This window comes from Biomphalaria glabrata, chromosome 6 (assembly GCF_947242115.1).
Source record: "Biomphalaria glabrata chromosome 6, xgBioGlab47.1, whole genome shotgun sequence".
Classification (NCBI taxonomy): domain Eukaryota; kingdom Metazoa; phylum Mollusca; class Gastropoda; family Planorbidae; genus Biomphalaria; species Biomphalaria glabrata.
In genome coordinates this window covers 17,709,429-17,725,229 of record NC_074716.1, presented here as the reverse complement: position 1 = coordinate 17,725,229, position 15,801 = coordinate 17,709,429, and the positions used below count along the sequence as shown (strand labels likewise).

At 34.7% G+C, this 15,801-nt stretch overlaps 2 protein-coding genes across 5 annotated transcripts in view; both read left to right on the top strand.

Moving 5' to 3' along the window:
- The first annotated feature begins 2,047 nt into the window (after positions 1 to 2,047).
- The window catches only part of LOC106051588 (synaptotagmin-6-like), a 95,622-nt gene continuing 81,868 nt past the window's right edge, over positions 2,048 to 15,801 (top strand). The window contains exon 1 of one of the 4 annotated variants that reach the window (XM_056033494.1): positions 2,048 to 2,463. The gene's annotated coding sequence lies outside the window, so the exon portion shown is untranslated. Of the gene's footprint in view, positions 2,479 to 15,166; positions 15,322 to 15,801 lie in introns of those variants that run through there. The other 3 variants (XM_056033492.1, XM_056033493.1, XM_056033495.1) reach the window with 3 other exon arrangements.
- On the top strand, positions 7,729 to 12,470 carry LOC129926695 (probable serine/threonine-protein kinase clkA). The gene is made up of 2 exons (XM_056032279.1): positions 7,729 to 7,889; positions 11,303 to 12,470. Exons 1-2 carry the CDS (start codon positions 7,729 to 7,731, stop codon positions 12,468 to 12,470), a joined length of 1,329 nt encoding a protein of 442 aa, XP_055888254.1.

The window sequence follows — 15,801 nt, the reverse complement described above, 5'->3', positions numbered from 1 at the left end:
AAAATACATGACAGAGAAACTACTGCTAACGTGTTTCCACCAGCCGTGTTTCAAGTCTTCTGGGATTAAAAAAACTATTGACTCCTCGTATTTTTTTTTACACATTTCTTTAAAATAAGTGAATGGGAGTGGGACATGCAGGAGAGTATGTTCAGAATTGATCTCACTATGAAGACTTTGCTGTTTAATGGGCTTTGTTGCTGCACATACAAATTATATATGTGTCAGCAGTGAGTAGCCCAATTTTTCAGTAAAAGAAATTATAAAAGTCTTTTCACTATAGAAGAAATTACGAAGGTTATATAATGTAAAACCACATACCTATATATACTACAATAATGCATGTTACCAATGATTTAAATTCTGCCAAGTCACGTTGTTCCGTTCTCTAATAACACTAGGGAAGCATCTGTACAATTTTGTCATAGCATTTGGAACGAGTTGTTTTATGTATTGCTACTTTACTTCTGAGTCTTCTCCCCTGAAGGCTTTCTAAATTTAGTGATTTTACTAAAGGTGTTGTAAATGTTTGTAAAATGTTTTACATGATTTGGATGTTCCTTCAGAGTAGAAGATAGTTTACCTAGTCCAAACCTCCCGCAGCACGACGGGGGATGGGAACGGGCAGGGTTTGAACCCGAGACCATCGATAAATTTAAACGACAGTCCAGTGCGCAAACCGCACGACCAGTCAACTGTGAATATTCGTTTGTTATGAATCTCACTGCTCTATTTTGAGACTGTTCCAGTTTCTTTATATTTGCTTGAGTTGAAGGGGGTCCCAAACAGAGGATGCATATTCTATTATTGGCCTAAGTTGAACCAGGGCCGGTCCTACAGCTTGCGGTTCCCTATTCAAAACGGATTGCGCGGGGCCTATTCTGGTTTGTGATAAGGATAATAAGTGAAAATTAAGATTTTGTATTAGAAAATAAATTCGTCTTTGCATTTTACCATACTTTACTAAGTACAAAATAACTGTCAAATTAGCTTTACGAGCCATCTACACTCTACAGTAGATAGTAGTTTTTCAACAAAAAGCTGATAAACATTCTAATCTGCCTTTTAGATTTACTGTCGACTAGCAAAATATCGCTTTTGTATTTTTTTTAAGAGGTCGAGATAGATTTTGATCTATATTTGTATGCCAGTGACTATTAAAGTAAATTAAGAATTTGAACTTCCTGTTTTTGTTAAAATTCGCCTCATTATTACATTTTTATTAAATGAAAGCTGACAATGCCGTTTTTTTTTTATTGCTAGTAGAATTGGCGTTTTCCATATTGAATGACAACCAGAAATGACAATTTTGTCTGTTTTTAAGGAGATTTGCATCAGTTTTCTGAAGATATTAATAATTTCAGGAGATTTTCATGAATTTTTCGTACATTTAACAATTTCAGGAGAATACCAGAAACCCTTTAATAATAAGTTAAAATGCTTTATTTTAATAATTTACACGATAATTCAAGCGGGGCCTATGAAAGTGCGGGGCCCACTGCGGCCGCATAGGTTGCAGTGGCCAAAGATCGGCCCTGGGCCTAACCGTGGTTAAAATTTTAGTTTTATGTTCTTATTTAATTTATAGAAATTTCTTTTAATAAACCCTAAAGCTTTGATTTTTTAAAATATTTTCATCAATATGGGGGATTCCATTTAAGTTTTTCATTTATTGGTAGGTGATTTGCGTTTTTAGTCTGTATTACTGGTTTATTTATTTGTTTTAGATTTTTTTTGTTACTGACATTTTTCTGGTTGGAAAGACATGCTCCAATTTGATTCCCATTTATGTAATTCATCTAATTCTCTTGTGAAATTTCTGTATCTTGTGTTTTAATTGTTCTATTTATTATGCAATAGTTTCGCCCACGTCAACTTTATGTCATGCAGTTGCACCGTCTTTGTTTATTGGTGATAGCTGTCCAGCGTTTTCTTCTGGACCCTCTATTTCTCTCTCCCTCCCTTTTGACTTTTAAAGCGCCACTACTGGTGCCAACCACTGCCACCCAGTTCATGCTACTGGTAGCATAACTCTTCCATCACTTTCAAATCCTGGCGCAGACGACAAGTCGTCAAGACTGGCGGGCTAACGATTCGATTGGCTTTGGCTACTATTGCCAGATTGTCATTGTGTATTTGAGTTTATTTTTCTTCCTGTTTTAACTTTATTTTAAATTAGAGATGAAAATATACAGAAAGTAAAATCTGTTTTATGTCTAAACATATCTAGACATGACATATCTTGGAACTCTGTCCTTGATTTCCATGTTAAGGACGGTCCTACCATTGAAAGTTGTGCTATGTTTTTTTTTTTAAATTTCTGCTTTGGATAATAGACAATTAAGAAAAGGAAATAGACTAGTAACTTAGCCAGATTTTTCTAGCGTGCAAGATCAACACACTGCTACAAACCATCACGTAACGATTCAAAAATCAATACTGATGAGGGAAACTGCTGTAACGGTGAGAGGAATCATTGTACGTCTTGATTTATTTATACATGATATTTGATACTTGCCATTTGTTCCTTGATTGAATGATGGCGCATTGCTTACAAAATTATGTCTTTTCTGGTTGCCAGTTAAAATAAAATATGAGAGAGAGACTATTTCGGTTAAATTCATCGGCTTTAGATGTATTATTAGCTATTCAAGATAGTTATTTGGATGATTATAACTTAAAGTCTAAAAACGTCCTACAAAAATGTCATCAGATTTAGGTCTCTAAAAACAATTCGACCTTGTTTTTCTTTTTGGGTATGGGGTTCCGACAGTGTTCACAGACCTAGATTATCTTATGAAATACAGACCTTACTTCCAGATACACTCACCCATCATTATGCGAATGCAAATTATTTTTTTTTCCACAACAGCCAACAGATTGCTGTCAGCGCGGAAAGTTGAAAATGTACTGTGAACTTATTGATGTTGAAGAGCCAGGGGCGTAACTAGGAATTTTCCATCGTTTGGGGGCCCCTGCATTTTGCGCTAAATTTAATTTTTAATGTAAAAAAAAACAACAACCCTCATTAGGGGTACCTCCTTAAGAGGGCGCCAGCCGCACTGGTGGATCCAGGGGGGGGGGCGGTAGGGGCGATAGCCCCCCCCCCCCCCACTCGGCCGACCCGAGGGGGGGGGCGGACGAGTTTTGGTATAGAATTCACACAATTGTATACGAATTTATTACCTATGGTAATAATATATGCTATTTATTTATATTTCAACCTATTTTTAGATTATTTCGCCCCCCCCCTCAGGCATTTTGGCCGATTTGGTGGGGTCGGGAGGGGGCAATGGCATCAATCCCGTCCCCCCTCACCCCATAAAATTTTGAGTGGGGGGGGGTGGTCCAATAAATTTGTAGAAATCACAGCTTACTAACAGAATCAATTAAATATCTAAATGATTAAAACGTGTTATTGGTGTTTTAACCGATCTTTATATTATGTCGTTCCCCTGTTTTCCGATTGGGTGGAGGGGGGGAGGGCGAATACATCTACTGCCATTCCCACCTAAACCCTTTGAGTGGGGGGGGGGCGGTCCTTCTTTTATGGAGAAATCATAGTTTGTGAACAAAATTAGTTGAAAATCTATATAATATAAGCTACGTATTGATATGTGAACCCATTTGTATATTATGTTGTACCTCATTCTGATCTCAAATTTTATCATTAGTGAATATCAAACGAAAAAGGTTTGTACTAGGTGGAAGGGGCGATACATGCAATCGCCTTCCGCCCATCGGACAAACCAATGCTTTTTCTTTTTGAATTATAATGAAAAGAAATTACAAAATTATAGAAAAATCTGTCACTAATATACTTTATATGTGCTATAAAATAAAATCTTATATCGAGTCGCCCCACCCCTATTCTTTAATGCCAAATGCAATCATTAACAGAAAATATAAAAAGGAGCGAGGATTAATCATTTCATTCTACCGCTCCCTCCCCTTTCCAGACGAAAACATGGCGTTTTAAAACAAAATAGTCAAATATGGCGACAGAGCTTATGTAATTTCACATAAATTTATCATAATTTTGTAAAGAAAGACTTTGCTTTGAAAAATTTAGAATTCATACGAAATTTTTCAGAATAAGAGTAACGATTGAGATTGAGTTCTGAACCCAAATATTCTTTTCCTAGTCGCCTTTTCCAACCTTTACTCAATCTGCTATTTTTCTAGTTAAATAAATTTGGGAATATAGCTCTTAATTTATGCTTCAATCCTAAAAATGCAAACAAATTTAGAGTAGAGTCTAATTGGTCCACTTAATTTCTCCTCTCACTTCCGAAACTTTTTGTTAGAGTTTTGAATTATAGTTCTGTAACAAAACAAAGTTACAAATTTGCTTATTGAACAAAATGTATCTCTTACAAATGAACTTTAAAAAAAAATAAATTATTATAATATTTGTTTTTCGTCGGTGATCTTCAAAGCCTAAATCTAAATATGTGGGGTATCTTCAAATTGTTTTATTTGCAATGTAGTAAGGGCTTTCTAATTCATATTAGAATATTTTTTCAAGTAAAACATTATTGAAAAGGTCATTTTTAATAGGATGAATAATGAACTGTAGATGTCAGGAAAATGCGTTTCAGCAATGAAAAATGCAAGAAAACGCTTACAGCCTTACAGCGCTCCACCAGACCCCCGAACTATTAAGAGAAAGGGTTCAACATGTCTGGGTTTTTTTCTTCGCAGAAAGTTGAGAAACACTGCTTTTTTAAAATTTCTCATATATATATATATATATATATATATATATATATATATATATATATATATATATATATATATATATATATATATATATATATATATATATATATTTATGCACGTTTATGCATAGGGTTAGGGTTTACTGGGCGTTAGGGTTTGGAAAAAAATCGCCCCCCCCTCCAAAGTTCTGCATCCGCTAGTGGCGCCAGGGGGGTATTTTCAAATTCCTCCTCTCACCCTAGCTACGCCACTGTGAAGAGCTCAGTTTTCCCATAGCACTCCTCCCATCCCCCACCCCACAACATGAACTCTCTCTAACAAATTCCTCTTTCAGCCTCTATGTATCCGTTTTTTTTTTAAACCGTATCCACCGTCCACGCTGTCGTCTGCAACAGTGTCCTACCACACTATCACTTGAATCACTGACACTGTCACCCTTAACTCCCCTACCACGTCTGCTGGCAGAACAATATAGCTCCCCCCCCCCAGCTCATAGCCGTACTACTCCCATCCCGCCATTCACGCCCCTTATCTTTGAGAATCCCCGTATAGTATGCAGGCTACTGCAAGTGACAGAAGAATAAAACTGGTCGCCTTGGCTCCAGTAAACAGGAAACGACTCAGCTAGCTTCCGTTTTTCTGAAAGGTATTCTGATCCGGCCGCTGACATAATAATTACAGATGTTATCTGCAAGATCAAACTCGAAGTATCTGTAAACATATCTAATAGTCTTCAATTATATAACACACTACAGACACTACACTCAGTAGATGCAAGGCTAGGCTGGTAATGGAGTGACGATTGAAAACAAAGAAAGTGACCTAGTTGAACTGAACTAATACGTAGGCCTAGAGTACACGATGACTTGTCGACGATGGAAACTTAGTTCAGTTTAGGTTCTAAATCTTCTGATACACAAAAGAATTTAAATGAATTAAAAAAAACACAAAAAAACAAACCCAAATATAACCCAAAGGATATTAAATTAAGTGATTAAATTAGAATAATAAAACTGGGGTACTGTTGTTACCGGTGGTTGAAATTTGGCACCAAACCGCTGGTAGACAGCTAAACCATTATAGGCGTACTATAAGCCTATCTGAACCAATCAAACTTCCAATAACTTGAATAACTTCCTTTTGTGAACATAACTAAATAAAACTTTATTTATAGTAAAGACAAAATGAACTTGTGATACATGAAAGAAATGTAGTAGACTGAAAGTAATAACATTTGTTCACAAAATCTAACTCACTACAATAACACAACCTTTCAGTCTCACCAAACTAAGACAAAGTAGTGACAATGCCACCTATGTTACATCATTCACAACCAATAGCTAACCTCTTCCCAGCGTCACCATATAAACGCGCACACACACACACACACACACACACTCCATAACAGGTACATACATTGTTTTCGAGATTTGAAAAAAGTAAGGGGGTAGGCTTTAATCGTGTGTGTGTGTTTTGATAAAGGTGTTTATGTGTGTATGGTGAGATGATGGCCACCTCCTTTATCATCCAGGCAGCGGAGGGCGATGCATAGCGGTTTTGTTCCTTCACCTGTGGCTGGTGAGACCCCTAAGAGCCCGAAATGTTTAGATGCACACTGGCCAAGCTGGACTTTGAGCAAATCACCTTCATTTACTTCTCAAGCTTTTTTCTTTTACCAAGACTCACAGAGAGGCGTCATCAGTGGCGTAGCAAGGGATTTGGGGGCCCTGCATTTTGACATTCGACATTATGACATGAGATAATCTACTTAATACATATATGTCCAATGTGCGGAATACATGCAACATGGTCACTAATTTACAGAACACCACGAACAGCAAGATAACATTAGCGTTGGCTTCATATTTAATGTCAAAATATTTTCCGACACTCATTTGGCCCCCCACCTCAAGTGTGGATTCGAGGGATTTTCAAATTTGGATCCCCTCCCCCACCCTATCCACGCCGCTGAGCGTCATGAAAAGTAAAGAAAAGAATCTGAAAAAAACAACAACAACAACAACAACAATTTATTGGCGTAAATTTCTTTTAGACATATTGTCTGACTTAAGCCACCGAATGTATGGACCCAATGTTAGAACGACGTCAAAGTATGGACCCAATGTTATGTCAATGTATGGACCCAATGTTAGAACGACGTCAAAGTAGGGACCCAATGTTATGTCAATGTATGGACCCAATGTTAGAACGATGTCAAAGTAGGGACCCAGTGTTATGTCAATGTATGGACCCAGTGCTAGAACGACGTCAAAGTATGGACCCAATGTTATGTCAATGTATGGACCCAGTGCTAGAACGACGTCAAAGTATGGACCCAATGTTATGTCAATGTATGGACCCAGTGCTAGAACGACGTCAAAGTATGGACCCAATGTTATGTCAATGTATGGACCCAGTGCTAGAACGACGTCAAAGTAGGGACCCAATGTTATGTCAAACCTTCTCCCAGATACCCATCCCCCCACTGGTCCACAAAAGAGATTGGACCATAGCGCTCTGAGCATGATATAAGCATGAAAGTAGCGCTATATAAAAGCTATAATAATGATGGACCCAACTTTTAGTCAATGTATGGACCCAATGTTAGAACGATGTCAAAGCAATTGTCAGCAGGCTATTCAAGGGTTTATCGAATATTTCGTTTGTTCAGATCAAGTATTGCCCACTCTGCATTATATATATATATATATATATATATATATATATATATATATATATATATATATATATATATATATATATATATGTATATATATATATATATATATAACAATTTAATTCAGATTGAAAGAAAAAGAAATAAAATGAAATTAAAAAAACAACAAAAACAGCACGTCATCATTTCAGTGTGGACAGCGTTAAGCCTCCCACTCCCCTAGCTCCACTTTGTCTAGGTCATTGTCTCTTTCATCGATCCACTTTGTAGGCAGCCATCAACTCCAACAAAACATTGACAAAAATAAAATAAATCCCGCAATGTTTGTAATGGTTGTCATATTAAATAAATTATTTGTCAGACGACGTGCCGTGAGCCAGCTACCTGAAGCATTATCCGACCATCTCCTGGATATTTATTTGCCAGGTGGAAAAAATAAAAAGGAAGACAATAAACTTTCAAAACCTTCAAGAGAAAATAAACGAGAAAAGTACGTGTCACAATGGTTGAGAAAACTATTCGAATTTTTCTTTCTTTCGTTATGATTATAACTTCAACTTTGATTGGGGGATAAACGAAAATAAAAATAAAGAGGGCAAGATGAAGAGAGAAAGAGAATGAGAGAAAGAGAAAAAAATAGATAGATAGATAGAGAGAGACACAGAGAGGGAGAGAGAGAACTCGTGAGCAAAAAAAAAAAAAAAAACGCAGGTAGAAATATATTTTTAAAAAAAATATTTCTCCCACACAGGATCAAGTTGAAACTTTGCACAATAATTCATTGGCATAGACAAGATATCAATCAATTTAAAAAGTAACCAATTAGTCGATTAACTACTGGTAATTAATTATTTTGTTTGATATCAACAAAGGAAATTAATCCTTCAGTATTCACGGCTAAATATGTAGGATTACGCCCCCTTCGAAAATTGTATTCGTTATTTCCCACACCTATTTTCGGATCACGTTGAAACTTTAAAAAAAATTATTTATTTATTGAACCTAAAAAGAATATGAATCGATTTTAAAAATTAACCAACTAGTTAATTAATTATTGGTAATTAATTTATTTATTTGATTAGAAAAAGGGAAATAACTTATACATTATTGAGATATATAATTTTAAAAGTGGAGTTCTTCCCATTAAATAAGCCTTTTTACAAAAGTATTTATAAAGCTTGTATCAATTAACTCTCGTCTTTTTGTACAAGTTATTTCTCCCGCACCCAATCTCAGATCAAGCTGAAATTTATTGAAGTTATTTCTTGTACCTGACAAAACAAGAATCAATTAAAACAATTAACCAAATTTATAAACAAATCTATTCATTAACTATTAGTAAATAATTATTTTGTTTTGTATCTCGAACAAGGGAAAGAAATTGTACTTGACTGATAAAGTGGTATAAGATGAATTAGTCCCCTTCATACTTTGTAGAGAGAAAAATTTGAAACTAACTATAGATAGCTATAAGCACTTCCCTGGCAAAGTGGTTAGTGTATAAGTATATTAGAGGAGGCTGAGGAGGCTTTAGTCCTCGAGTTCGCATTCAGGTCGTTCACATTTATTTTTATAAATGCATTTAAAAAGCGATCACCCAGATTGCCCCTTCTTTAGAATATTCGTGTTACACAAATAACAAACTGGTGTTTATGAGGGAAGACTTATTAGTAACTCATTTATTAATTTATTACCATAGACATATATATATAGACTGGACGATAAAGTAAAAATTATTATGGGAAACATTTGGGAAAAGATAAGTTTGTATGAGTTATACAGCAATTATGAGCAGTGTAAAATTAAAAGTATTTATAGTTTGTTTTTTTTCAGCCATAACCTATATAATTGATAGAACCCCTTCTGTATTATTATATCTCTAATCGTGCCTACCAAATCTATTAAATTTACATAATTAAAATAATTATAAATAGTTTTAAATACTAGATTTAGATCTAGTCTATATAAATACTATAGTAAAAAAAATACTACTTATTACTATACTATAAACTATAATTGTAATCTGTATAGTCTAGTCTATAGACACTATGGTCTATAGTTAGTATATAAAATAAATAGTCTAGGACTAGATTGTCACTAGATCTATAATGTATACTTATATTAGATCTAGTCTATAGTCTTCATGCATAGATGATAGACTGACTAGTTTAATAGTTAGTAGTAAAAAGTATGAAAAGTATTAGACCTAGTTATTACAAATATTAGTCATATTTATTAGATTTAGATCTATCAATATTAAATTAGTGACAGTCACAGTTATTCTGACTTAATGAAACTGAAAGTTAATGTGTATAATATTAAATTTTTTTTCAACCTTTAGAATTTATCCTTGGCCTATAATATCGTACTACGAACATTAGAGCACATTCTGCTCATTTTCTTTGACTTTTTTTTACTAAAAACTAATTCTAACAATTTGAATCGATAAGACGACCGCCATACATTAATAAAGAAGCCATGTCAACAAACATAGATCCACATCACAAACCTATATATATATATTTGCCTATGTCTATGATTATGAAACAAAGGCAAAATACTGGGAATATGGCAGTTTTGTACTTTTCAAAACTAAAGATCATAATTATATATTGGCTGAAATGTTAGTCCTAGAATTTATAGCTCAATTGCCGCCATTTTTTTTTTCACATAGATATAGTACATCAAACATATTTGACTTCCCCCAAATAAAAATAACTTCCTACTTCCAGTCTATATTTATTTACGTCTATGTTTATTACCTAAACACAAGCGGACGCGTTAGTGTGCAAATGCACATATAATACCATTATGTATATATACCTTCTTTCTCCCCTTCCACAGCACGTTCTAACTGGTCTAGTCCAGTGATAGGATCTTAGCGCATTGAAAAAGCTAAAAGCATAATATTGCGCTAAATAAAAATTATTGGTAAAAATATTTCTAGTCGCACAGATTTATTATGGTTAGTCTAGATCTATTATAAATTTATGTACATGACTGATCCATACTAATTGATACAATTACACGTGATATAAGTTTTTTTTTTTTTTTTAAAGTATTTTTTGAAAATGTTTTCATCTTTTATATTTTGCTTTTTTTTATTGGCTCGGTCCTTTCCTGATAGATTTCCGACCTTGAACTTGGAGTTTAAAAAGTGGTTTCCTGTCACATTGAACCAGCAATAACAAGATCTAGTTTATTTCCGCGAGCATTCATCCATGAAAACTGATTGAACTGATTATTGAGGCCATTGACTTCAAGCGATGACCACATTGCTTTGATTCAAAAGTTGCAGTTCAAAAAAAAAAAAAAAAGTAAATTATTATGTAACGCAGACAAAAAGTTTAAAAAAAAAAAAAAGATTAAAATGAAAATACTTTACTTGTCCACGCTTTCATTTTCTTGGCCAGTCATACCAACTGAATAATCAAACTGGCAGCCTCGTCCAATTTGGGGAATCGTAGAATCATAGGATTGAAATCTGGCATATTGATTATTTTGAACACTTGAGAATTAAAAATGTATTTTTTGATATAGCAATTGGTTCCTGTTGGTAGAATCATGTAATTAACATATTAATAGGCCTCACTAGCGGATCTATAAATATTTAGTGGGTGTAGGGGTGGCCAGTAAAGTATGTGTTTAAACGCACGCACACATCATGAGTATATATATAGAATGACAAAAAAGTGGTCTATATTTTAATTAGAGAAGTGTTTTCTCAATCCTCGGCAAGAAACATAAAAAAATTAAATTAAATCCATCTACATGGTATCTACCATAATAACACAAAGATAAGTTAGGGTTAGGGTTAGTTATCCATGAGCCATCGTTAGTTGCAATTATCAATACATTCTATATCAAAGATATATACGTGCATTCTTTTTTTGGTCCGAACAGAAAGTACACTAGTAACAGAAAGTACAGAAGTAACAGAAAGTACAACAGTAACAGAAAGTACAACAGTAACAGAAAGTACACTAGTAACAGAAAGTACAACAGTAACAGAAAGTACACTAGTAACAGAAAGTACAGAAGTAACAGAAAGTACAACAGTAACAGAAAGTACACTAGTAACAGAAAGTACAACAGTAACAGAAAGTACACTAGTAACAGAAAGTACAACAGTAACAGAAAGTACAGAAGTAACAGAAAGTACAACAGTAACAGAAAGTACACTAGTAACAGAAAGTACAGAAGTAACAGAAAGTACAGAAGTAACAGAAAGTACAACAGTAACAGAAAGTACACTAGTAACAGAAAGTACAACAGTAACAGAAAGTACAGAAGTAACAGAAAGTACAACAGTAACAGAAAGTACACCAGTAACAAAATGTACACCAGTAACAGAAAGTACAATAGTAACAGAAAGTACAGAAGTAACAGAAAGTACAACAGTAACAGAAAGTACACCAGTAACAAAATGTACACCAGTAACAGAAAGTACAGAAGTAACAGAAAGTACAACAGTAACATAAGGTACACCAGTAACAGAAAGTACAGAAGTAACAGAAAGTACACCAGTAACAGAAAGTACACCAGTAACAGAAAGTACACTAGTAACAGAAAGTACAACAGTAACAGAAAGTACAGAAGTAACAGAAAGTACACTAGTAACAGAAAGTACAGAAGTAACAGAAAGTACACCAGTAACAGAAAGTACAGAAGTAACAGAAAGTACAGAAGTAACAGAAAGTACACCAGTAACAGAAAGTACACAGGTAACAGAAAGTACAGAAGTAACAGAAAGTACACCAGTAACAGAAAGTACACCAGTAACAGAACGTACACCAGTAACAGAAAGTACAACAGTAACAGAATGTACACCAGTAACAGAAAGTACACCAGTAACAGAAAGTACAACAGTAATAGAAAGTTCGACAGTAACGAAAGTTTGGCAGTAACAGAATGTACATCAGTAACAGTAGGTACACCAGTAACAGAAAGTACAGAAGTAACAGAAAGTACACCAGTAACAGAAAGTACAGAAATAGCAGAAAGTACACCAGTAACAGAAAGTACAGAAGTAACAGAGAAGTACAGAAGTAACAGAGAAGTACAGAAGTAACAGAGAAGTACAGAAGTAACAGAAAGTGCAGAAGTAACAGAAAGTACAGAAGTAACAGAGAAGTACAGAAGTAACAGAAAGTACAGAAGTAACAGAAAGTACAGAAGTAACAGAAAGTACAGAAGTAACAGAAAGTACAGAAGTAACAGAAAGTACAGAAGTAACAGAGAAGTACAGAAGTAACAGAAAGTACAGAAGTAACAGAAAGTACAGAAGTAACAGAAAGTACAGAAGTAACAGAAAGTACAGAAGTAACAGAAAGTACAGAAGTAACAGAAAGTACATCCCTGACACAAGATACAACATAACTGTAGATTTAATCGCACTCAGAAATGTCAGAAGATAAACAATTACACGCCTACTTATCTATTAAGAAATGACACGCCTACTTATCTATTAACAAATGACACGCCTACTTATCTATTAACAAATGACACGCCTACTTATCTATTAACAAATGACACGCCTACTTATCTATTAACAAATGACACGCCTACTTATCTATTAAGAAATGACACGCCTACTTATCTATTAAGAAATGACACGCCTACTTATCTATTAAGAAATGACACGCCTACTTATCTATTAACAAATGACACGCCTACTTATCTATTAACAAATGACACGCCTACTTATCTATTAACAAATGACACGCCTACTTATCTATTAACAAATGACACGCCTACTTATCTATTAAGAAATGACACGCCTACTTATTTATAGCGATTGAATTACTTCATTTCTCCTGTTAAACTTCTGCTCTGTTTTCATTTCAAATCCTAAATACCATTCTGTTTTCAGTATTTCACTCAATACAAATGATCCTTCATTGACTGTCTGTGGCTTTCTATTCACAGTTATAACATGACCTGATTTGATGCAGCAATTTATCAGTTTTGTTTTTAATTATTAACCTTTTTCTATTCCTTAAACTGGCCCAGACTTTAAAGCAAGAATCGCTTTCGGCATTGTCTCTATTTGTTATGCTTGGTTAAAAAAATAAAAAAAAAAAGATTTCCACTAAACATCAACTTTGTCGCCTGTAAACTTAGTTGTACAAACTAGTATATGTATATTTTCCGAAAATGAACTAATATTTCGCTTAGAATATCTGCATAGAATAGTATTTGCATTCTTCTGAGATACTCTATGATACGAAACGTCTTCTTATCAATCTACAATTAATGAACTATGCTGAGACATGACCCAGATACATAGAGTCATTCCTATTGAAAAATAATGGGAAGAAAGAAGTAAAAAAAGAGAGGAGAAAGAAAAGAAGAGAAAATAAAAGTAGAAAAGAGTTAAAAAGAAAGAGAGAATGAAAGAACGCGAGAGAGAGAGAGAGAGAGAGGGGGAGAGAAAGAAAATGGAATAAAGATAGAGAAAGAGAATAAAAGAAAGATAGAGTACATACACCAGACTCTATTAAGAACAAATAAGAAAGCCTGAACAAGTTGATGTTTTTTTCTTGCTGGTCAATCGACCCGGTCACCTGACATGAATACATCATGCGGCACGAAGAGAGTGACAGAAGAAGAGAGAAAAAATATATAGAGAGAAACAAAAAAGAGATGGTTCTATCTGTGGCAATCATGGTTCTCTCTTCTCTTGTTTATATATCGCTTAGCTGTGAGGCGGGCTATCTGTTGAAGTTCCAACAGGTGGGGAGGGGGGGGGCCAAGGGGACATTGGTGGACGGGAGAGGAGGGAGGTTTGCCTTGAAGATAAATGACAGCGAGAGAGAGAGAGAGGTCTGTGTAAATTATAATTGCACATATCTGCGTAGTGATCTCGGGACATTGCTGTTGTCATCTGGACATGGCTTAAGTGACATAATAACTACAAACACACACTCATTCTCTCTACATCTCCCCCTTCCCCCGAATAGTCATCTATCTATCTATCTATCTATCTATCTATCTATCTATCTATCTATCTATCTATCTATCTATCTATCTATCTATCTATCTATCTATTGTTAAGACCTCTGCGCGGTGTTGATTCTTGACAATCTGTCTAGTGTAGATCTTACTGTAGGTAACGCTGAACGCAACACGTCAGTAACACCGGCGAAAGGCCGAAACAATCAAATAGGTAGTCGACGCTGCTATGTTGTTCTACAAATATGTTTAATACTCAAAAGGGAATCGTCCGATGTCAATAATGTCGTACTCAAGTCTACTGCTCTACAATAAGCGTCCTCCTTCTAGCGTCGTTTAGAGCGTTCTTCTTTTTAAAAGATCTGTCACGTCACTTGTCGCTAATTAAAACTTTACCCTATTCCCGAAACAAATAACTAATTCCTAACTACTTCCTAATCATGTCATAACACTATCTATCTATCTATCTATCTTAGACTATCTATCTTTCTATCTATCTATCTATCTATCTATCTATCTATCTATCTATCTATCTATCTATCTATCTATCTATCTATCTATCTATCTATCTATCTATCTATCTATCTATCTAAAATCGTGTATACACATGTCTGCCAGTCCTTGTTTGCTGATTGTCTAAAGCCCCCCCCCCCTTTCCCACGCGTCCTATTCAACCATTCACTGAAATAAAACTATAATCACAAATGGAGTATCTTGACCTAGTGTACACCCCTTCATACTCCCACCCCTTACACCCCAAGTTGGCACATTAAATCCTGTTCAGCTATTCATCTGCTTCCCTTTGAGCTGAGAAAGTCTTAGATTTGTTTGCCCACGTTTAACATTCCAACATTTTCTTGTAACCAAACTGTAGCCATTTCTTCGTTCTATGAGAGTATTACGTTGGGGGAAGTAACCAAATCCTACAGTGTAAACGCTAAATAGAAATTATATTTGTCCTCGGTAAGGTTCGTTTTATTTTTATTATTCATTTACAAAACAAACTTCCAGATTGTATAATAAAATGTGTGCATTAAATTAAGTCTAACGTATTGAAGTAAAGAAAACTAATCGTCATAACTTGATACATTGTGTTCAGGGACGTTATTTAATGTTCCAAATTAGGTATAGACATAATAGAACTATAAAATTAATTGCAACCAACTAATGAGTATTTGCAATAACCTAAACAATGTCAAGGATATTAAATTGAACTATCCAATGGACCTCATTCACCAATCATAAACAAACAACATTTAGCCACGTGATAATATTGATAAAACAACGAAAAAAAAACTGTCACGTGACATCCTGTGTGTATTAGGTAGTTTGTATAGAAAAGATAGAGAATCGCGTACAAAATGTTGTTTGTTTACGATTGGTGAATGAGGTCCATGACATTAAAAACAATGGAGCTATCAAATCTTGTAGTACGTCTAGTAAGTTGC